The sequence below is a fragment of the Armigeres subalbatus genome, chromosome 2, assembly GCF_024139115.2.
Source record: "Armigeres subalbatus isolate Guangzhou_Male chromosome 2, GZ_Asu_2, whole genome shotgun sequence".
Classification (NCBI taxonomy): domain Eukaryota; kingdom Metazoa; phylum Arthropoda; class Insecta; order Diptera; family Culicidae; genus Armigeres; species Armigeres subalbatus.
The window spans coordinates 387,121,332-387,144,425 of record NC_085140.1 but is presented as its reverse complement, the minus strand read 5'-3'; the positions used below and the strand labels follow the sequence as shown (position 1 = coordinate 387,144,425).

At 39.0% G+C, this 23,094-nt stretch overlaps 1 protein-coding gene and 1 long non-coding RNA gene across 16 annotated transcripts in view; one reads left to right on the top strand and one right to left on the bottom strand.

Moving 5' to 3' along the window:
* Positions 1-14,722, top strand: part of LOC134213183 (tubulin monoglutamylase TTLL4) — a 115,508-nt gene extending 100,786 nt beyond the window's left edge. For 12 of the 15 annotated variants that reach the window (XM_062691876.1, XM_062691878.1, XM_062691877.1 and 9 more), the window contains 4 exons: positions 2,589-3,511; positions 3,806-3,967; positions 4,030-4,308; positions 13,253-14,722. In XM_062691876.1, coding sequence (XP_062547860.1) covers positions 2,589-3,511; positions 3,806-3,967; positions 4,030-4,308; positions 13,253-13,615 — 1,727 coding nt within the window. In that variant the 3' untranslated portion in view covers positions 13,616-14,722. Of the gene's footprint in view, positions 1-2,588; positions 3,512-3,805; positions 3,968-4,029; positions 4,309-4,445; positions 4,854-12,607; positions 12,761-13,252 lie in introns of those variants that run through there. The other 3 variants (XR_009979412.1, XM_062691874.1, XM_062691887.1) reach the window with 3 other exon arrangements.
* Positions 7,632-10,923, bottom strand: LOC134213185 (uncharacterized). The gene is made up of 3 exons (XR_009979413.1): positions 10,403-10,923; positions 10,281-10,344; positions 7,632-10,224 (listed from the first exon to the last, which is right to left on the bottom strand). It is a non-coding gene; the product is annotated as an uncharacterized LOC134213185 (long non-coding RNA).
* Positions 14,723-23,094: the final 8,372 nt, after the last annotated feature.

Sequence of the window (23,094 nt, the reverse complement as noted above, 5' to 3'; positions counted from 1 at the left end):
ACAAAAGAGTACCGTGCTGTGCCCTTATTCCGTTCACCTAAGACAATGCGCTATGTCTAAAAGCTCTAAAAATAGCCGTTTAGTATTTTGAAGCTGCAATTTCGCTACATAGTGTCATTTGCTATATACAATTGAAAATAAAATATGTTGGAATGCATTCATAGACTTAGGCTCCACTAGTGAAAAAAACATTGATAAATTATGTGGTCCTAATTCCAATCATCTGAAATGGCATTGTTTCTAATTCCGTTCATTCGTGTTCCTAATTTCAATCACCCGAAAAACATTTGATTTCTTGAAGATGCTGATACCAGGCATCATTTTTCTCACAAATCATTCTTTTCATTTATTATAATATTGCAAATAAAAAGCTTCAAATGTAATTTCCTTCCAAATTTGAAATACAATGAATGATTTTCGTTAGTATAGCCAAGTTGACTGTCTAAGACGAATTAAGTACTGTCCATTTAATTCCACCAGTTAATTTTCGTTATCTTTGCAGATATTTCGACCACAACTGTGGTCGTGTCTCGTACTTGACTTGACTTCAAGTCAAGTTAAGTACGAGACACTGAAGACGACCACACAGTTGTGGTCGAAATACGTATCTGCAAAGATAACGAAAATTAACTGGTGGAATTAAATGGACAGTACTTAATTCGTCTTAGACGGTTTAATACATTCCACTAAAAGAGCTTAATATATTTTTCTCAAGTTGACTGTTTTTTTCGTTTGTTTCACTTACCATTCGAGATATATTCAACATGAACATTGATGCTAGCTGCCCAGTTGCATCAGGTACCACAGAGAAGGCCAGAAACTATTATTATCGAAGTTTTACACCTTATCCTCAACGTAATTTTGACTAGAGCCTGGATACTAGGCCTTTAATTCTGACCTGAACCTTCCAAAACAATGTCTCTGTTTGTTTGGAATTGTTCGTACCACTGTCTCGTTGAAATTGAATATTCTTTAAAGTTCCGGTTCTTTATAGTACCGGATAACCCTACTTCTACGAAGTATTCACGAATTTCGGTAAAACATAACCTTATTTGCAGCTCAGAGAGGGCAGTGTTTTTTTTATAGAAATTCGCCAAGAAATTTCCGGATAAAGCTTTTAAACAAGAACGCCACAATTATGGATTGTGCTGTTTAAAACTGTCCGTATTCTCCGGAAACCCTTTCTTAACATTGTCCAGCATTCACTTTATAAATCATCATTAAATCATTAACTGAAAAAAACTGTATTTTCCCGGCACGAGTTGAAAAAGGTCCCATAACCTGTCGTTAACGGAATTCCTTTCGGTCTGCCTGCTTGCGGGATAGAATTTCAAATGTTCACCATTCACCACTCATATGGCTTCATGTACGATGTACCTTTTCTTGCTCATAGATTAGATTATCAAACACAAAACTTTCGGAATCCATCCTCCAAACCCAATGAACGGAATAAGGAACGAGTAGATTTAGATGTACCCTGATTCCGGTCAAGATATTTTTCACTTTTCAGCATTTTCTATCGGGAAAATACAGGCAACAATTTGGTAATACGCTATAATGCTACCTATTTTGTCTTGTTATGCTGCTGTGTTTGAAATCCAGTACAAATTTTCACTTAAAAATGCTTAAATATTATGACAGACGTTCTTAGCAAGTGGGTTAATGAAAACAGTCAAAATGGCGCTCGTAGTGACGACTAACAAATTTGTTTAAATTTTCACTATTATTCGCTAAAAATGACGCTGGTTTTCATTTCATTTCATGCATACATAACCATAGAAAAGTATAAGGATATTTTTCTGCTGTTTGTAGATAAAAACTCTTTATTATTTATTATTTTGTCTTGCGTGAACGGAATTAGGCGCTGATTGGAATAAGGGCACAGCACGGTACATATTATCATTCATACAGTGACTAGAATAACTGTGCCGACAAGTGTCAAAATTGGAACAGAATCATCGGTCAGTTACAAATGCGCGTTTCAAACGAGCAGAAGATCTGTCAAAAGCAGCATATGGCGGTGCTCTTCTTATAGCACTCTATTCATTCCTTCTTTAAGGGTATGCACTTGCCCGGGTTAAGGCATAATAGTAAATGACTTCTTTAAAAGTATACTTTGCATATACCTGCATTTGCCCGGAATAAAGCGAGGAGTATACGATTTCTTTTTTTATAGCACGTGTGTGTCGTCCTCATGATGCGAAAAAATAAATTCTTCAAACACACAAATTTCCTCGGAAGAATTCTAATAAGTAGATCTTTCCGTCGTTTGAACTTGAAGCAATGACGAAAGAGTTAATGACTCATTCTTTAAAAAATAGAATAAGTTCAATGAATCCTGAATTTCTTCATTCATATTACGAATTTGCCTGGAATTAGACGAAAAATAAATTATTCTTTTGGCCAATTTGGTCTATTTAATTCGTTATGCCAAATGGCATTATTCAAAACAGCTTCATGCCATGCATTTCTCCTGAGTCACCCGTTTTAGATCAAACTGTATATTTGCGTATTCTGTAGTTAACATAAATAATTATTAAATATGCTACAAACCAAAATTAATGACAATTCCAATACTCTATTCGCAGAAACCAACGATTGGATAGGAATTTGGGGCAAGCATATGAAAAGTCCCTGCTTTAAAACACTCCGGCCGTACCAGAAGTTCAACCACCTGCCCGGTAGTTTTCAAATTGGCCGAAAAGATCGCGTCTGGCGCAATCTGCAAACCCAGATGAATCGCCACGGCAAGAAGGAGTTCGGATTCATGCCCCGCACCTACGTCCTACCTCAGGATCTGAAAATACTGCGCCAAATGTGGCCCAGATATAGTCAACGGAATGCCAAATGGATCATCAAACCACCCGCCTCGGCCCGAGGAACTGGAATAAAAGTCGTAAATCGGTGGTCTCAAATTCCAAAACGGAAACCCTTAGTCGTACAGCGGTATATCGAGCGGCCCCTGCTCATCAATGGTAGCAAATTTGACTTGCGATTATATGTTCTGGTAACGTCGATAAACCCTCTGCGGGTTTACATGCATACCGACGGGCTGGCACGATTCGCCTCGGTCAAGTACAGTGAAAAGCCTGATACGCTTAGTGATCGCTACATGCATTTAACCAACTACAGTATTAACAAGCTGTCCAACAACTACAACGCCAATGAAGACGCTGATGCCTGTCAGGGACATAAATGGACCATCAAATCGCTGTGGTCTTACTTTGCTGAGCAGGGAATCAACACCGACCGGTTGTGGGGCGCGTTGAGAAATCTCGTGCTGCGGACGGTGCTCGCTGGAGAAGGACCTATCTATGCAATGTCCAAGCTGAACGTCGCCAGTAGATACAACTGTTATGAGCTGTTTGGAATTGATGTGTTACTAGACTCGGAACTGGTTCCCTGGTTGTTGGAGGTGAACATTTCACCGTCATTGCATTCTGCTTCCACGCTGGATGCCCATGTGAAGGGACCTCTAGTCAAAGCTCTGCTGAATACGGTTATGTATCAGGTAAGTGGAATAACACTAATCGTACAGAGGTTTCTGACCGCAACTGATAATGGAACACGAAGAAACGAGATATTTGATATGACAATTGATAATGAAATGAAAATAAGATAAGTGAACTTTGACATCAAGATACTCTTTATCATGTCATTAAGTTCGTTATCTTAATAGGCTATAAGAAACAAATCAAATTCCTTTTCATTGATTTGTTTTTGATTGGATGAGGACATAGGAGCCAAAAAGCCCAGAAGCATAAATTCTATATTGCACTAATTCAAGATATTCTTTTCATTACAGGTGCCTCCGAGGATAGCAATGGCTGAACAGAAAGAAATCCTAGCTGAACAAGGTCTTGAAGGCCCACTCTGCTATGACAAACGGATATATGTGACTGCGCTGTCAAAGCCGGAAAGATTAAAACATAATCAATACATACAAAAAGACATGTCAAGAGATGAGGTTCGTTCAATACAAAAGATAATCATAATAAACACTGACTTCACTACCCTCTCTACTTTTAGTATTTAAATAGCATCCTCGACGAGCTGACCCCCGACGACGTACGGTGTTTGCTACTGACCGAAGATGAACTCGCCAGAAGTGCCCCGCTGGAGCGTATCCTACCAGCACCTAATAGCCATCGGTATGTTTGCTTTACCGAGCACCCTCGGTATTACAATAGATTGTTAGATGCGTGGGAACATCGATACTGCCAGAACCGAAGTGAAGGTATCGCCCTGCTGCAGTCCATGTGCCAACAAAAGATTCACCTGCAGGTACCTCCCAGTACATTCAAAAAGGTAAGCATCTTTAATTATACATATTCTACCACACTCAGATTAGTGCTGCTTGATCGATGGCTATGCATATCGATTCAGGATCGCTATCAATTAATCATTCATGCCAGCAAATCACAATATCATTCCAACACTTTAAGCATCAAGATTTAAACGGATTCAAGCAACAGGAAGGACAAAGTCTTTCAAAAACAAATACACAAGCTCTCAAGAAAACAAGTTCATTTTCAAATTCAACAAACCCCCACTTAACCACATGCAAAAACAAACAGCAGAAGCATTATTGCACAAAACATCACCATCAGACGATCGTGCCTGAAGCTAAGAATAAGCACAACCCTGGAGCCCAGCTCCGCCTACCGAAGAATCCTGCCCAACTCAAATCCCATTGAACACCAAATCCCAACTTAAACCACTTCACTTTTTACTGATAATATTGCGTTTTGCAAAACTTATTTTGTACATAATTTTACAATTTCGTCGCCTCTCTTTTTAGCCCTAATAGCTATTTTTCTAAATTGTATTAACCAGTTTTTAAAAATTCTCCATCAATTTGCTATTGTTCTTCGTCAATATATTATTTACGAAACGAAAAACTCACGATTGCGTCCGTGACCGTTGTATAATTCGTGTACAAAAAAAAATCATTTTCGAATAAAAATCGCATAACGCCTCCCCACAATGCACAATCGGTATCATAATCAAGGATTTCTGGGAAGCGTTTCGTGCGGCATACTGGCGTTGCCGAACGATACAGGGTCGTAAGTGCAAACACGTTTTTTTCCTTATCTAATAAAATAAAGTTAGATTTTCTGAATACCTAGAATTAATATATCGTTTTGTGTTCGTTACTTAAATAAAATCTGCGAGTAGAGTAACTCTCGACGAGACCGGCCTAGAATTCGTTCAAGGTTCTTGAAAATGCTTATGTTTTCGTCGATTTGAAAGTGTTTGTCAATTTAATTTGTAAACTATCATTCTCTTCTACAATTCTTGGGTCACATAAAGATTTCAGTAAGGTTATTACATAAAAATGTGATAGGAATCAAAAACTAATTGAATATATTGATAAAAAAAAATGAGGACGAATTCCAAACTAAGCGACCATCTTGCGTCTGGCATAAGTGTTCGTTCTGTTCATGCGAATTTATTTTTATACTTAATTTATTTTTATATCCAACAAGAGACCTTCAATTTGAAAAATTCAATCGAGATCCTTTATATCCTCAACAGAAACATTCGAATTGTCATAATTTAAGCATTTTCAAAAACCTTGTGCAAATAACAGGAAAGAGCTACTAACTCAGGATGTATAAAATTAATCGCGACCCAATGTATTGCTAAGTGAAGTTTTTTTTTTCTATTTGGAGTTTGTTAATTTTGTCGAACTAGATATGTATTTCTTACAGATGGAATAAAGTTATCGCAAGCTAGCAGTTCAAGATTGTTAGAGCCAGTTAGAGTTTTTCTATATAGTATAGCGTTTCTTTCTAATAAATAACCATGGATTAAATAAAAAAAATACTGAGCATAAGATCTGTGCATTAGAGTGCAACGAAGTGATCATGACTTGCCCATGATCTCATATTTCCAGGAATCGCATTTTTATGGAAGTCTTCGTGTTTATTTGCTTACTTTCTGGGCTTTCTTAATTTATCCAAACGGAAGTACCCAACAAAAGGATTAGATGTAGGGGTGATCGGGGCAATATGGGCCACCTAAAGAAATCGTTCCGAAAAGCGCCGAAAAACTCAAAAGAACATCGTTTAAATGTAGTTGACTTATACTAGAGAATGTTTCCTTTCATATTACGTCGATGAATGACGAAAAATGCGTTTGGAAATTGTTGGAATGCACTTTTGAAAATGTATGGATTTCAATGTGTGTTCCCGACTATACGGGGCAATATGAGCCACCATTTGGGGCAGTATGGGCCACCCATCCAAAACTTTTATTTAGGCAAAAAAAGTATCGTAATATGGAAGAATATGATATTCCTACAACAGTTGTGAGTATTCCATACCAAATAAAATTAAAAAACCACAAAACAGCGGACTGAACCGATTTGTCACTCTTCACCGTTTGAACAGCCACATTTCAATTGGTCAATGATCATTTTTTCTGTTTCAATCGCAGTAATGCGCTGTTGTAATTTTTCCGTAATGAATCTTACATATATGATAATATTCTTGTATTTGACTACTGAAATTTAAACTTGTTCGCATTTTAAGGCCTGATATCTTGCTCTGTGCAGGTATGCCCATATTGCCCCATAGAGACCGGATTTGGGAAATAAAAAGTTTTATAATAAATTCAGATTTGTATCAATACAAACATGTGTGCACAATATTCAATTTTAATATATCTTTTGATTGTGATGTATTTTTGACCTGTATTTTAATCAGTTTTGTGTCAAAACCTTATTTATAAATTTCAAATCTTATAATAATTTTGCCTATGCAGAGAAAATTTACATTTTCAAGTGTATTTTCATGTTTGAATTGAATTTTAATGCGGTTTTCACGTTGATGCATATGTGGAGCATCCTCTTAAAGATCATATAACTTTTACATGATAAAACTTGTCAATAAGCTCAAAATGAGGGTGGCTCATATTGCCCCGTATGTTCATATTGCCCCTACTGCCCCTATGCTGTCGCCGACAGTTTGTGACATTACGGCGCTCTTCACAATCAGCTACACCAGTAATCTAAAAGTTTCCCAAGCCGGTTGATTTTTTTAGGAATCTACATTGTTAAAAAAAATCACTAGAAAATTGTCGTGGAATTCTTCAAGGTAATCCCGAAGAATTTCCTGACGAAGGTGCAAAGAAAAATCCGAATAATTTCCCGAAGTAAGTTCCAGAAAAAAATCTCGAGGAAGTTTCGAAGAATTTGCTGAGGAAAGTCCAAAGAAATTGCTGAAGATATTTTTACGAGATTGCCAATGTAATTCCGACCAATCACCCCTATTCTTGTTTACGGCCGAACGGAACTTTCGAACGAATGCAGTTCGTTTGAATCGTTTCCCCATTCGATTTTGCTGGCGTAAACGAGAATGCGCATCAGCTTTCGTTCCAAAGCGCGTTCGTACGCAAACAAGAATAAGGGTGAATATGCCGAGGTAATTTTCGAAGAACTTGAAGAGAAATATTCCAAAGAGTTTGCATAAAATATATCATAAAATTTCTCGAGGATATTTTGTAGTATTTGTCGAGGAAATCCCGGATACATTTAATGGCAATTTTCGAAAAAATCGCGGTAAAAATTTTGATGATAGAATTTGCCAAGAAAATATCGAGGAATGTGTAGATTAAATTATAAAAAAAATTCGACTGCATCCTGAAAAAAATTCCGAGAAAACTCCGAAGAATTTGTTGATTAAATTACAAAGAATCAATTTCCGAGGGAGTTTCGAAGAATATTCCCAAAAAATATAAAGAATTGGGCTATATTTTCTCATTTGGACATTCGTTTAGTCCAAAAATAAAATGTTGGAAAAATCTTTAAAAAAAATCCAAACAAACTGCACCGAATTTCCTGACTTGAATCTCAAGCAAAGCTTGAGAGCAAATCGATAACTATTTTTTTGTGAATTTCTATCGTGAACCAGAATCCGGTTCTGGAAGTAGCTCCTAAGGATCTTACACAGGAAGTTGGGGATCCGCATTCCGTGCAGCCCTGCGGTGATGGCCTTCCAGCTGACACTATTAAACGCGTTTTTGACGTAAATCGTTACTATCGCTAAGAACCGATTGCCGCTCCTCTTCTTCCAGATGAACTTTGCTAAAAACATAATTTTTACATATTAGAATTTTTTTCGATAGGAATAAATAATTTACAATGTAGAAAATTCCTCATATCGGAATATCTTGAGTTAGTCTAAAATAATGATTTCATATATGCCACCACCTAGCGGCCAAGTTCTAAACTAGTCATAATCGCGGTTTTTGCAGCTACATTTGAAATTCTATCCGGACCCGGAGCTTTCTTCATCTTCAAACTTTTCGCCACAGATGTCAGCCCGTCATTAGAGACATGCATACCTGCAGCGGTTACTCGGTCTTCATCTTCGTACGTTGTAGGTCGTAGAACCATCCTGCCAGCAAAAGACCACTTTACGTCACGATAAGCGTTACCCCAAGGATCAGCGTCAGCTTCTCGCAGCACAGCTCCTTGAAGCAGTTGAACTTGCTGATTTTGATTTTTGAAAGCCGCTCTAGCTTCACGAAACACTATCTTTCGCTCCTCTCTGACCATTTAAAGTGTCTCCTGGCTCTGAGACAGTCAGCGCAAAGGTTGGCAGGAGTTTCGGTCCACCAGTAATTTGCCCACTAGTCCTTATCTCTAGTCATCTCGTCGGCGTTCGTGTTTCAACCCTATAATAGTCTTCACAAACTCTCCAGTTTATGTAACTCACTAGCAATAGACTGCAGAACGTGACTTCGCACTAGGGATCCTATATTAAGAGATGTGCGAATACTTTTCCAGACAATTTAGCAATGCTGCTACTTTTGTAAACAAACGCTGCCAGCACTTGCCGTGGCGCAAAATGTTGGAACTCGATCATGACTTTGCGCATAATGGCATTTTCAGATTTCGTTATCTAACGACTAACCGTGCATTATCACTAAAATAAAAGTGCAATACAAATGAACGAATTACCATGCATAAACTAGACTACTTCAACTTGCCATTGTAAAACAAATTGTTTAATCGACAAAACTTTTCGTAAAATCTTTTTCATTATAATCGCAATACCTTTCAATCCGCAAAAATAACAATGTTCATTTGGCTTAGATTCTGACAGCTCTCAATGCTCGATTTGCTCAAGATGGTTGCTTTCGCATATCTCTGAATGTAGGATCCCTACTTCGCACCATATCCCAGATTTTTATATACATTTAAAAAGATTTCTGCAATGAAGAAAAAAGATTTTATTTGTATAATTCTAAATCAATCATTGAAAACCCCAGAATAATCCACCTAGCGGTGATGGTGCCTTTCTCGTGTATTATTAAATGTAACGAGGAAAGCTCGTAAGAGAGGTCAAAATTGCACTTTAGGGAGATAGATTCAGTTATTTCCATCAATTCACATTTATTTGTGTTCATTTGAATGCATTACAGTGTAGTCTTAGCGAAAAAACAATTTTCGGGGAAAATTGGAGAAAAAATCAACGCTTTCAATAACTCTGGATCGCAATACTCCATTGTGCAGTAACGTCACGCACAACTGGTGTTGTGAAACGACCTCTCCGTGACGAAAAGGGGATTAGTCGGTCCGGCTAGCAACAATAAACGCCACAAAACATAATTTAGTGTGCAATCATATCATCCTATATTTCACCCATTTACATAACTTCTCAACGTTCTTCTGACTTCCTACTCTCCTACTCGATTAGCATGCTTGGTCTTCTTACATCTTCGTTTCAATTTCTTAAAACTATCACCCACGGCTGCCGCATCCTCAGTGCCGCTCTCGTTCTTCCCACCTGGATTCCGTCGAGCGCATCTCGTATCGCGAGGAAATGGTGAACCTCTGGGCTTCTGAAGTGGTGTGAAGATTCGTCTTGTCATTGGCAGCGATACGCCAATCGCTCTTCCTTGGGTCGTGGATAGAATGGACAATTGCGCACCCCTTGGTTCCTGTGTCTGATTGGCCGTGCTACTTTGGCATGCACCTACCAGCGGGTGCTGTCCGTGTCCTTCTCCTTCTCTCCGTCCGTGTCCTTCTCTTTCCGGTTCAAGCTTCCGTACCTTCTCGCGCAATGCCGAACTCTTCCCAGCACGACAGTTGAATGATGGTTTTTCCGGCTTCAGACTTCGATCCCCACAGTCTTCGAAACGCCCACGGCGGTTACCTTTCGGGAGGCTAAGGCCGTTCACCGTGACCGATCTGCAAAATATAGAAAAAAGGCCCTGCCGGATTGCATCCATTAGTTGTTTTGTTGGCACTTCTATTCGGATCGACTTACTCCTTGTGGAGGCCTTTTGTCGTGCGAGCCGCGAATGGAAGGATTACGGTGCTGTGTCCTTGAGCTACGGGAGGAAAAAGTGTGAGCTGGCAGGTTTCTCACATCTGTGCGGAGTGACTCACCTTTGGTTTGATTTCGGGTGTGCTCTTTGTATAGGTACTCAATTAGCTATGATCTGCCCTGATCGATTTAATGCCTTGCCCTTTCTGGTTTACGGTACCGGAGTGTTCCGACGTGCTGTAGGGAAAGTCAGCACCATAAAGGATCTAGTTTGAGCTTCGTTATGTAAGGTTCAACTCACCTTAGTATTCTTTAGTCCACCCGCCCGTCCGGATTCGTCTCTGGGATTCAAAGCGAGCAGTCTGTTAGACTTTAAATATGTCCCCACGTGCTGTCACAATTACGGTCCGGATGGCACAATCGGTGCGAATGAGGGAAGCAATTTCAATTGCTGTTAATATTTTTTCCTATATCGTCAGGAATTCCTTCCCCGATTCCTTCTTAAGCACTCGCGCCCTTCGTCCGCTTCCTAGGACGATTTTTTTTCCGTTCGTACGAAAAACGGGCACTTTTATTTTTTTCTTTTTTGCTGCACAACTTTGCTGCTGACGGCAGCGAGAAGAATCGGAATGACGTTGACGGAAGTAGGTGTTCGCCGATTTTCGATGACGTTTGTTTTCGCTGATCTTGTTCGCCGTATCTTAATTAAGCCCATGCGGCATATCTTGTTAGCACAGCTGTCATTTAGGGTGGTATTCAGTGATTGATTGCACATTCATGTAAATTAACTAATTATGTATGCTAATAGGTACTAACGTAACACTGGTCCTGTTGTTTACAGACGATTACATTTTAATTTTGAAATGCTTCTATCATTCTTTGGAATATCTGATCGATAATTACCTAAACTTATCGATAACTACCTGTATTTGAAAGCGGAATGTACGGAATCTCTACTACATCGTAAAAAAGGGAAGGAAAGTATTGTGGACCACCAGTTCGACGGCTCATATTTTGCACCACTGAGTGCAAATTCCTCTTGGTGCTCCAAAATAAGAGCCCCGGTAAGGGTGGTCCAAAACACATCCTTTACCCTATGTAGATTTAATTTGGATAAAAAAATCTAAGTCCGAAACGTAAACTACAGGACCAGTTCCTGTCAAAATTGTGAGGTAAGGTTTGCTGGGCGCAATGACTTATGGCCGATTGGGCCACTTTTCAATAGCAATAGGCAAGATTCCGCGTTGAACGCAACCTGTTGCAAGCAAATCGGATAAGGCTGAATAGCTTTAAACAGTAAGTTTGAGCAAATGTGTGTTTCTCTAGAAGCGTCAATTCAATTCGCCTTATTCCCGAAAAATGCTTAAAGTAACCTTTATGTGGGTTCTCCTATACTGCCATCTTACGCGTATGTGTCCCATATTTGCTGGAATTCCTGTGTACATGAGACAGTTATGCATATAACGGCAGTTACTGTAAATTTATTTTAATGGGTAAATTCATATTTCAAAAGAAGGCATCATCCAGTTGTTACTTGTCCAGGCGAACGCGTGATTTAAAAGAAGGCATATTCCAAGAAAATGCTTACATTTTTGTAAGTAAATTGCATGTTTTCAATTCGTTCACATTATTTCGGGGAAATTCGTGCTGTTCAAGAATAAATCAATTACTCATTTTTCTTTTTCCGAGCACTAATAATCTACCTGTTGCCTTATTCCGAACCAATGCCGTAAAATTAAAAAAAAAACCTCTATTCTTGTGCCTTACTTTGGACAAACGCGTACGTTGAATATAGACATATTTGCCTTATTCCGGGAAAATGCGCTTTTTTAAATAAATCATCGACTTATTTGCCTTATTCCGAGCAAATGAGTGGGTCCCTATTTGTTTCCTCAATCAAGGCGTGCTTCAAAATAAGAAGAAATTACTAGGATTCACTCTTTCTGTTTTATGCTCATTATGTCAAAAGGCCCACTATAGTTTCTAACAATTACAATATGTAATGGCCCTTGCACAACCAACTCATCAAGACAAATGATTTTATACGGTACATTCTGGCGATTGCTTTTCTGGGGAATAGTCGAATAGTATAGAAACACTTATTCACATAATTTCACTTTTGAATCTCTGTACAATATCACGGCACATTTTTGGCATTATACATTTTTGTAATGTGGTTTAAAAATTGTTCAATCGGTTCAAATCATCTATAGATCAGTTACAATAATGTATTCTGTATTCAATCTAACTGTTTCAAAACTCAATCTTTTACTTAGATTAGTAAATTATTTTTTCTTCCCTTATCTACACGCTCGAAAACCCAAAAGGCAATCGATGAAATCATCGAAAAGTTAAACAAACGGGGAGACCACGACTTCTTTAGAACTATTTAGTATAATAACAGTTAGTATCTCTAGTTGAATCCCCTATCCTGATTACCACGTTGCATCCTGGCGTGTTAAAAGAGTAGCCGTAAAAAGGTAACGGTAGTTCAAAGTATAGAAAATTCATTTGTAAACAGTTTGTTCAACACCCGTTCCGGAACGTCATTTATTCGTGTTAGTAATAGCATCCTGTGATATTTAGTATTTTCCTAAGTCCCTTGTGTTCTAAAACACGTAATATCCATTACCAGTGATCCTAAGCAGTCCAACGCAATGCACTCATAGTACTTCATTTATCGCTCCATTCATTTTCATCATTGCATAGGTGCGAATCATCTCATAAACATGGATCGGCGTAGTCATATTCCTCCTTATCCATGGCGCCAAATTAGTGAGCTTCTTCGTGAGAGATTTCTCATTACTTGATGTTGTAATTGACTTGTGTCATGCTGGTTGCGTTTAAAAACTCATTAGCCTCTACCCATTCGAAGAAAAAAAAACCCTCTTTATTTCGGCGTTACATTTCTTGCAACTTCAATTCGGTTAATTATCTCTGTTTCGACTTTGGAACCATTCGTGCTCCGACAGGACTGCAACAATAGACAACAACAGCAACAACAGGAGATTAGCAGCAGTAGTACAAACAACGAGAACGCTTCCCAAGACAGTGGCATCCAGTCCGATCCGGCTAGTTCCGAACTTCAATCCCAAGAATCCAGCTCCGCATTTCAGTCGCAGGAATCCATCGATCGTATCGTCGATGATGAGTCAGCGGCAGCGAGAAAATCGGGAGCTAACGATGATGTGATGAAAATGCATCAGCAGCATCGATCTAGTGGCGATGAAAGTGATAATATCCGACTGAGCGACAAAATCAAGCTTATCCTGGACGATGCTTTGCTGCTGAAACAGCAACAGTGCGGTGATACCGACAATGCCATTATTGTATAGCAGTGATGTAAGTAGTTTCCTAGTTTCGATTTATCTATCTACTTATGATTCTTCGTATCAAAGAGCGCAACCTATTTGCCAACCAGAGATTTGCGTTTATACGGATACACATGGTAAGGAAGACGGTTTAAGTACTGGCCCAGCCAAGTCCCCTACTGTATTTGTATCTTTCTGATAAATACGCGTACTTCAACATGAAAACGATCTTCATTATTACGTAGTCGACTTGTTCTCGCCTAGCAGTATTGATCTCGTCTTTCTTTGTGCAGACATTATTCAGAGTGTGATTAGTTCTCCAGCATGTCTGTTTCCGGTACACACAACTCTTCTACGTAGGAAAAACTAAAGTTCTTAGCGGGTTTGTGTTAACAAGACTGATTCGATGTGTTCTTCGATGAAACAAAACGTCAACCCAGAATGGATACTGTGGAACATTTAGTTATAACGGTTTTCTACTCGACGTTTAATAGTTGAGTAGAGCTAAGATTTAAAAAAAATGGATCGCCTAGTAAAAATGAAGAAAACCTCCCAGTCTATAAAGTAGATCTAAGATCAAAGTATACTACCAGAATTGTAATAGAAGAGAGCATAAGTAGTTCACTTACCTTCGTAGAAATACTCCTTCATTAGCTTGTAGCAATACATTAACAAATTGTTTCGTCCAGACGCACGATTGGTCAACTGTGATTCTTGTAAAATAAAAATATTTTCTAAATTTGAGTTCCATCCTGTCATAGCAGAAAGCGAACGTTAATATTCGGATAGGTGCGAAGCATGATCAGTTGTAGATAGTGTTTCATACTTCCCGTTTGTTTCACACTGATTCTAGCTCGTAGTTCATTTACCAATTTAAAACATGAAAGCTCGTCGAACAGAGGACACTTATTATCAGCATGCGCCTCTTTTTATTTAACCCAGAATGGGCGATGGTTATGACATGGGTGGTCAGTTTGGCAAACAAAAATACAATTGCATACACATCTAATTGTATGAAAAAAGAAACAAAAAAACTGCAAGCTAATATTCTTATTGTAGGGTTAAGACAAATCGAAGAAAGAAAATAGACAAGTAATGAAACGTCGTTTAGTAAATGATGCCAATGCGAAATCCGAAAGTATTATTGGTCCGAACTATCCCTCTAATATAAGTTGTAATATCTGATGACAATTTGCTATTACTTCCGGATAGACTGCCAGGTGTCTTCTAGTGCGGTTGCTTTCCGCCCTCTATTTTTATGTGGTGATTCGAAAGCTTTTCCGCAGTCAGTGAAAAACCCAAATGAAGGATCTTCGCCGTCGAAGAGTCACATTGGTCTTCCCTGAACCCGGGCAAGGATTCCTTTTTGCCTTTCTCGTACACCAAGGTGTAACGAAAAGGCTATATATTCACTTCCATAACGATTTTGTTATAGAAGGTCCGGAGACCCATAGTGTTATATACCAATCGACTCAGCTCGACGAATTGATATGATGTCTGGCTGTGTGTATGTGTGTGCGTGTGTATATGTATGTGCGCAAAATAAATAAAACTCACTCATCTTTTATTCACTTATCTTAATCCGATTTGTTTGCAATAAGTTGCATTCGACGGAGAATCCTGTCCCATTGTTTCCTATTGAAAATTGGCCAGATCGGACTATAGGATCAAATGTTATGGTTAAAATACGATGTATATTTAAAAAAACACGCTAAGAAATTCTCACTCATTTTTTTTAGTTTATCTAATGTACGAGAAAGGCACAAACACCGCTAGGTGGATCAAACACGGTTTTTTTTCGTTGGTTTCGCTTTGAACGCCGCCTGTTGATTTTAATTCATCTGAACGATTTTATAATCATTACTAAGTAAGTGCAATTAATAAAAGGAAATTTAAATTTTCTCAATGTCATGTCAAACTATCAAAAAAACTGCACGCAAGAGCCACAGGAGCGCGCGCACTGAGACCCGCCGCTGACGATTTTCTTGCGCCGCCGCCGCCGTCAATAATAAACCGGCGCTCCGCCGTATGTAAATTTACCACGCCGCCGAGTATTTTTTTTTCACCACGCCGAAGGACTATTGAAGTAGTATTAGGGTTTCGTACATTTTTACGAAAACTTTATCTAGTTCTTGCCCAACATACACATTTTCAGTCTACTTTTTTTTCTCTTCTCTTCCCACTGGGACTTTGCCGCCTCGCAGCTTCGTGTTTATTAAGCTCTGTCACAGTTATGACTACGAGGTTTCTTAGTCAAATTACAATTTTTGCATGATATAGGGGTTATCACGATGATACTGTGCCTAGGGAAGAAAATATGAGGGAATATATTCTCTATGGAAAATTTATTCTCATTTCCGATAAACTGCCGTCATACGCATATTTGTCCCATGTTTGCTGGGATTTCCTATGTACATGGGACAATTATGCGTAGAACGGCAGTAAAGCACTCAAATTAAAATCATTGGATGGCAACTGTATCTAGCATGGAGCTGATTTCAATCCAAATTAGTGCGAAAAGTTGTGCGTTGTGGGAAAATGTCTTTGTAAGGCCAACTTAGTTACTAAATTTCTTGCTATAGAACGGCCAAAAATAAACAAAAAAAAATCTTAGAAATTCGCTTGACATTCAATGTTTAAAAAAATTTGGAAATTGTTTTTCAGGAATTTACGGAATTATTTGTAGAACATCTCCGGAAATTTCTATAAGAATTCCTCCAATATTTAGCTCTGAAATTATTTCAGAATTACATGTATGTGAAATTTGTTTAGAAATTCAGCAAGACTTTTTGAATTCCTCTTCAAGTTTCTTTAAAAATACTTCAAATTTTAGAATTTCTTCAACAACTTTTTCAGGATTTTTTATTCGAGAGTTTCTTTAGTAAGTCCATTTGGAAATCCGAAAATTCATTCAAGAGTTCCTCCAAATAATACTACAGGAATTCAAACGAGATATATCTTTGAGAATATCATCGAAAAATCCTCCTGGAATTAATTTATGAAATCTTTCAGGACCTCCTTCCGTTTTTTTCTACTAAAATTTCATCGTAAATTCATCTTGAAGAAAATTAACCCTGCGCCTTTCATGGAATTTTCTAAAGAATAAAGCCTTGAGAAATTTCTGGGAAAATTTAAAAATCAATTTTTTGGGAAAGTTTCGAAGAAATTTCTGGGGGAATTCATAGGGGGATTTCTGAAAGAATTGTTGAAGTAAATTCCGTAGAAATTACTGGATGATTTATTTTTTGTTTAAGAATTCCTGGAGGACTTCATGGAAGAAATATTAGGAGAATTTCCATCATAAATTCTTTAGAATATTCTGGGGGAATTCCTGAAGGTATTTAGCAGGGAAAAAATCCCGAAAAGTTTTTTGAGTGATTTATTGACGATCTTGGGGATAGTACCTGGAATTTTTTAGGGAAATTTCGACAGTAATGACTGAAGTTGTACTTTTGAGATTGAAGTCTTTCGGCAATACATGATTTAATAAGTATCAAACACGTTTTTTTTTTGCTCCGACATTTTGATTTGCTGGACTGACTGGATTTTGCCAAATGATTACAATCGTTTCTGGAAAAGTTCCCGTGGGAAGGATCGGGAATATTTCATTAAATTATTTCAAGAGAAGATCCAGGGTGATTCTTAGATGAAGTTCCGAGGTGTTTTTATAGAAATTTTCGGAAGAATTTCTGAAGAACAAGAAACTCTTCTGGGAATTTGTGGAAATAAGTTCTAAACAATTTTCGAAAATATTTTTTTGATAAATTTCTGGGGAAATACCTGAAGTAGCTCCTAGCATAATTCTTGGCGGAGCTGCTGAAAGATTTCCCAGAGGAAATCCTGGAATAACTTCTGGAAGTACTCCTTAAGAAACTTTCGTCGGTATTCGTCGAGAAACTTTTGGATAAAATCCTGGAGGTTCTTCCGGTGGACCTCCTGGATAACTTCCGGAGGAATTACTGGAGAAACTTTCGGAGGAATTCCAGGGGAAACTCCCGGAGGAATTCCTGGAGGAACTTCCTGAAGAATTGAAGAACTTCCAGAGGAATTGCTGGAGGAACTTTCGGGGGAATTCCTGGTAGAGCTTCGAGAAGAATTCGTGGAGGAACTTTGAGAGGAATTCCTTCAAGAAGAATTCCTGTCCTGAAAACCAGGAATTATCAGGGAATGCTTGTCAACCTGGAAAAATCAGGAAAATATCAGGGAATTCTTGGGCCAATCAGGGAAATACGCAAGAAGGAAATTGAAGATGATGTAGGTTATCAACTAGCCTCACAACTAAAAAAAAACAGCTCATAACGTTTTCTGTCGTTTAATATACTTTCTTTTCCAAGCATAGAAGAAGAATAGAATTTGTTTATTGTGGGGTTGAACACTGGTGGAATTAAACTGAGGCACTATGGGGCTCGTGACCCACCAAATTGAATCTTTTTCCTTACATTTTAATATACACGCCCAAATTAGAAAAGAAAATTGATTCCGCCAATGAATTTTCGATGTAATTCCTGCAAGAAATCCGAGGTATTGAGAAACTTCTTCGGAAATTACAATAGGAATTGCTTCGGAAAACCTCAAAAACCTTTCAGGTTCTCCTTCGAAATATTTTTTGAAAGTTCCTCCAAAAATGATTTCAGCAATCCTTCAGGAATTCCTTTTAAAATTCCTCTAGAGGTAATTCAGAAAAATCCTCTAGCAATTTCTCTATGAAATCCTCCATAAATTTCATCATCGGAATTTTCTTCTCTACATATTTTACGTACGGAATTCCATTTCGCGGAGACCCACATTGCGGAAACCCATTGCCCGGAGTGTGACATTCCGCGGAATGATGCATTTCGCGGAAATTACCCATATCGCGGAATGACATTTCCCGGAATACCCATTTCGCAGATTTTAATATAATTTGGAATATTTAAGGTACCCCGGGGAAAGTGGGACCTAAACAAACGATAGTTCAGCGAAATTGTTAACGCATACTTAGAAAACAGGGTTTTTCAGAACATTAACCACGGATGCATTATTATATGCTGTCTTTGTTAAAGTGTAGACGTGTTGGAAGCCATTTATTCAAATTCAAATGTATTAGGTGGAAAAGATAAGCAAATTTGTATTCTTTATTCGAATTAATATTTATCTGTTTAGAACACGAATTATTACATTAATCAGAACAACTTCAAAAGAAACGTTTTTTTTTCAGGCAATGCGAAGTGTTGTCTCTGCTGCGATGTCCCGCTGGGTTCCAATCTAATGCTTGTTTACCGATTTCGTTTCCGGCCCTACGTAGAGTGTGGCCGACCCAGCTCCACTTCCGATCCCGAATTTCTGTTGCTATCGGCCTCTGGTGACAACGACGATGGAGCTCGTTGTTTGAGATCCAGTTGTGAGGCCACCAGGCCCGAATTATATACCGCAGGCATCTGTTAATGAACACCTGCAGCCGTTGAATGTTCTCCACTGATACACACCATGTTTCGCTAGCGTATAACAGCACAGATTTCTCGTTAGAGTTGAAAATTCGTATTTTGGTGCGTTCACTTATTAGCCTGTTTTCCAGATATTTCTTAAACTCGCAAAAGCAGCCCTTGCTTCCTTGATCCGTGCGCCTATTTCGATCTTGGTACCGCCGTCTGACGCCATTTGGCTACCAAGATATTGGAAGCTTTCAACATTCTCCACTGGTTGGCCGGCTACTGTGAAACTGGAAGGGGTCACCGTGTTTACATCCAACGATTTGGTTTTGTTGACGTTGATGACTTAACCTGCCGAAGAGGAGCGCTCGGCAAGGTCGTTGAGCTTACTCTGCATATCAGAGCACCGTTGCGCGAGGAGTGCAACGTCATCAGCCAATTCGAAGTCGTTTAGGTGCTCCATGCTTATAGGCTGCCATAACAGCCCGCGGTTTGATTCACGGTCAATCGCATCTACCAGAATCTCGTCGATTATGATGAGGAACAGTAACGGTGATAGAATACATCCTTGCCTCACACCAGCTACGACCCGGATATGGTCGGACAGGACCCCATTGTGCAGCACTCTACACGAAAAGGCCTCGTACTGTGCTTCGATGAGGCCGATGATTTTCTCAGGAACCCCCTTAAGCGTCGTGAGATATCGTAGAGGAGGCGAATGTCCCCGGTTGCGGCGGATCTCTCTCCTTCGTCGGCCAGAGAGTCTGCCCACGCTCGCTTGTCCCATAAGCGTCGACATAAGCGTTTTACTTCCTTCTCAAGAGCCGAGTATCGTTGACGGGCTAAGACTTTGACTCCTCTGGTTTTTGATCGCTCTATCGAGGCTTTGGCTTCTCTTCGCTCCTCTATCTTCCTCCAGGTCTCATCGGTGATCCATTGTTTTCTCTGGGTGCGCAGTTCGCCCAGATTGTTCTCGCTGGTGGCGATGAAGGCATTTTTTTTTATTTTCCTGTTCGGGTGTGCCACTGCGACCTGTTAGTAGTTTGTTTCGTCTGTTTCGTATCCTTAGTGTTTGGGCTCATTCACAAATTACATAACGCATTAAGGGGTGGGTGGGTATATAATATTGCGCTTCAAAATGTTACGGTTTGTCTAGGGGGTGGGTGGGTTTGTTTAGTTCTGTTACGGGTAACATTTATGATAATAAAATAATATAAAAATAGAAATCTATATACATAAAAATGAATTTCTGTCTGTCTGTGCCTTATAGACTCGGAAACTACTGAACCGATCGACGTGAAAATTTGTATGTAGAGGTTTTTGGGGCCGGGGAAGGTTCTTAAGATGGTTCGAGACCCCTCCCCGCTTTGGAAAGGGGGGCTCCCATACAAATGAAACACCAATTTCTTCATAACTCGAGATCTAATCAGAAAATAAATCAATTTTAGGCGAAACGAAGTTCGTCGGGTCTGCTAGTTTTAAAATAAATTTAAATTTGTCAGTATTATTATGTACTATGTAGGAAGTTGAGGAAGATTTCACTAAAAATACCAATTTATCATTTTTATGAAAATTTAATAAGACGTTATGCGTCACAGGTGGGGGTGGGTGGGTATGACGGAAATGTTACAAACAAGTCACGGAGGGGTGGGTGGGGTTCAAATCTGTGTTTTTTGCGTTATGTAATTTGTGAATGAGCCCTTTAAGTGCATGTCGAATTACTTCATTACTATTTATAAGCATTGCAGTATCGGTTTCGATACAGTTGTTGTTTTGTTTTCTTAAGAGCACCATGACAAGGTCCCGCTGTTTAGACCCTTCACAGAGAGCAATCCCATTGAAGCCGCGCCCCTTATCAATAGAAAATCAATCCTTTCTTGAGAAAACAGAACAGTGATACTGTTTTTGGCCATGCATCGGAGCCCTAGCCACATCCTTGTCTTGCTTCTAGAATATCACCAGTAAAACAATGAAAAACCGGGATTTAGCTCTGTCTACAAGACCATTTCAAGCAAGAGAATTTGTTCAGTAATAAGAACTTCCGTGTGTTCCTCTCACTACCATTGTTCACCGGTTCAAGAAGAGTTAGTACGTATTTAAACCCCTAACCCGATTTTTCCAGCAGTCAGTTCAGCCTAGGACCGGGTACCGAGGTTTTTTAACTAATTGCTTGAAAAGTTGTTTCCGCTGCATACAGTCTAGCCTCAAACAAGAGGAATTCGAGTCTTTCAACTGTCTGCAAGGTAACATTAATTATGTTTTATATCTGAGACTGCTGTTGGTAACGGGGACTAAATACGATGAGTCCTTAATTACCACAGCTTATTGCCCTAGCTTGAAAAATGGATTAAGCTAGGGCTCTGTTTGCTAGATCTTACTTCGCAAAACACTACGTCAAAGTGATCTACCGTGTTACGGGACGGCATGAAGGCATTTTTGATGGCGGTCCATTGGTCTTCCACGCTGCCACACTGCCAACTCTTTCCTCCTGCCGACGAATTCGCGCAATGCGCAGGCGTTTTTCGCCGATGAGGAGGTGATGATCAGACGCGATATCGGCACTACGTTTATTTCGTACATCAAGAAGGCTCCGTTTCCATTTTCGGCTGATGCAGATGTTGTCGATTTGATTGTCTGTAAAGCCGTCACGGGATACCCACGTGACCTTGCGAATCGGTCGATGAGTCGTTATTACCACAAACTGACTAGCTGATTTTGGGTAATAGTTGAGTTGAAGTTTAAGGGATTATTTGCGGAGGCTTTTCTTTTATTCAGCATTGGCTGCTTTTATTCAAATACTAGCAGACCCGACGAACTTCGTTTCGCCTAAAATTGATTTATTCTCTGATTAGTTCTCGAGTTATGCAGAAATCTATGCTTCATTTGTATGGGAGCCCTCCTTCCCGGCCCCAAAAACCTCTGCATACAAATTTTCACGTCGATCGGTTCAGTAGTATCAGAGTCTATAAGGGTCAGACAGACAGAAATTCATTTTTATGTACAATAGATTATGTACATATCTCGGATATTTATTCAAAAGGACGTATGTGATTTTGTAAACAAAGATTCAAACGTCGATTTATCCAATCTGATGGCATTCCCACGCAAACCAACAACATCAACAGGTAGCCGAAGGCTTCCCCTACCTGGCTTTGGTGAAGGTTTGCGTGGGAGTGCAATAAGATTGGACAAATTGACATTTGAATCTTTGTTTACAAAATCACATACGTCCTTTTGAATAAGTACCCGAGATATATAGATTTTACACCCTAAGGCTAGAAGTTGAAGCTCCAAATTTGTTAGTTGGATTAGGGACGATTCAAATATGACGTCCACTACTTTTTGGGATTTCTAGACCCCCTCCCCCCCTAAACTCTGTAACATCATTTTTGAACGATCCCTTACCCGTTCCCAAAAACCTTTACATACAAAAGTTCATGCCGATCGGTTTAGTAGTTTCCGAGTCTATTAAGGGCAGAATTGGGTTGTTTAGCAGAAAAAAATATGAGGTTTTTTATAGTTTAACATAAAGAGCATGCTTTTCTGAACTTCAACATATTTTTATTTTGTTTGTAAACCTTTTATTTACATTTCTGTATAGCAAACAATAAGTGTTTTTAATCGATAGACTGACACTAACATTCATAGAATGACAGTTGGCCTATGCAGCATAAGAACAAATTTTTAGTCCCATATAAATTTAAAATGCGAATTAAAAATAGTTCCGGGGCTCCAAAAATTCTGAAAAATTGGGGTTAAGCTCAGTTTTTTATGCAGATTCAGAATATGTAAAAACATGTATACCCCTAAACAACCCAATTCTGCACAAAACATCGTGTTTCAATAGCAAATAAATGACAGATGTCAGAATGGGGGTGCCCACAACCGAACCACTTCCCCTAAACATTATTTTTCCTTATTCCAATTAAATTTTCGGCAAAATGGGTCATTCCGCGATATGGAATTCCGCGAAATGGTCATTTCTCGCGCAATGTACATTTCGCAAAATGACTTTCTGGGATATGTCGCATTCCGCGGAATGGGACTCCGTGAACTGGAATTCCGAGGAATGACATTCCGCAGTTTGTCATACAA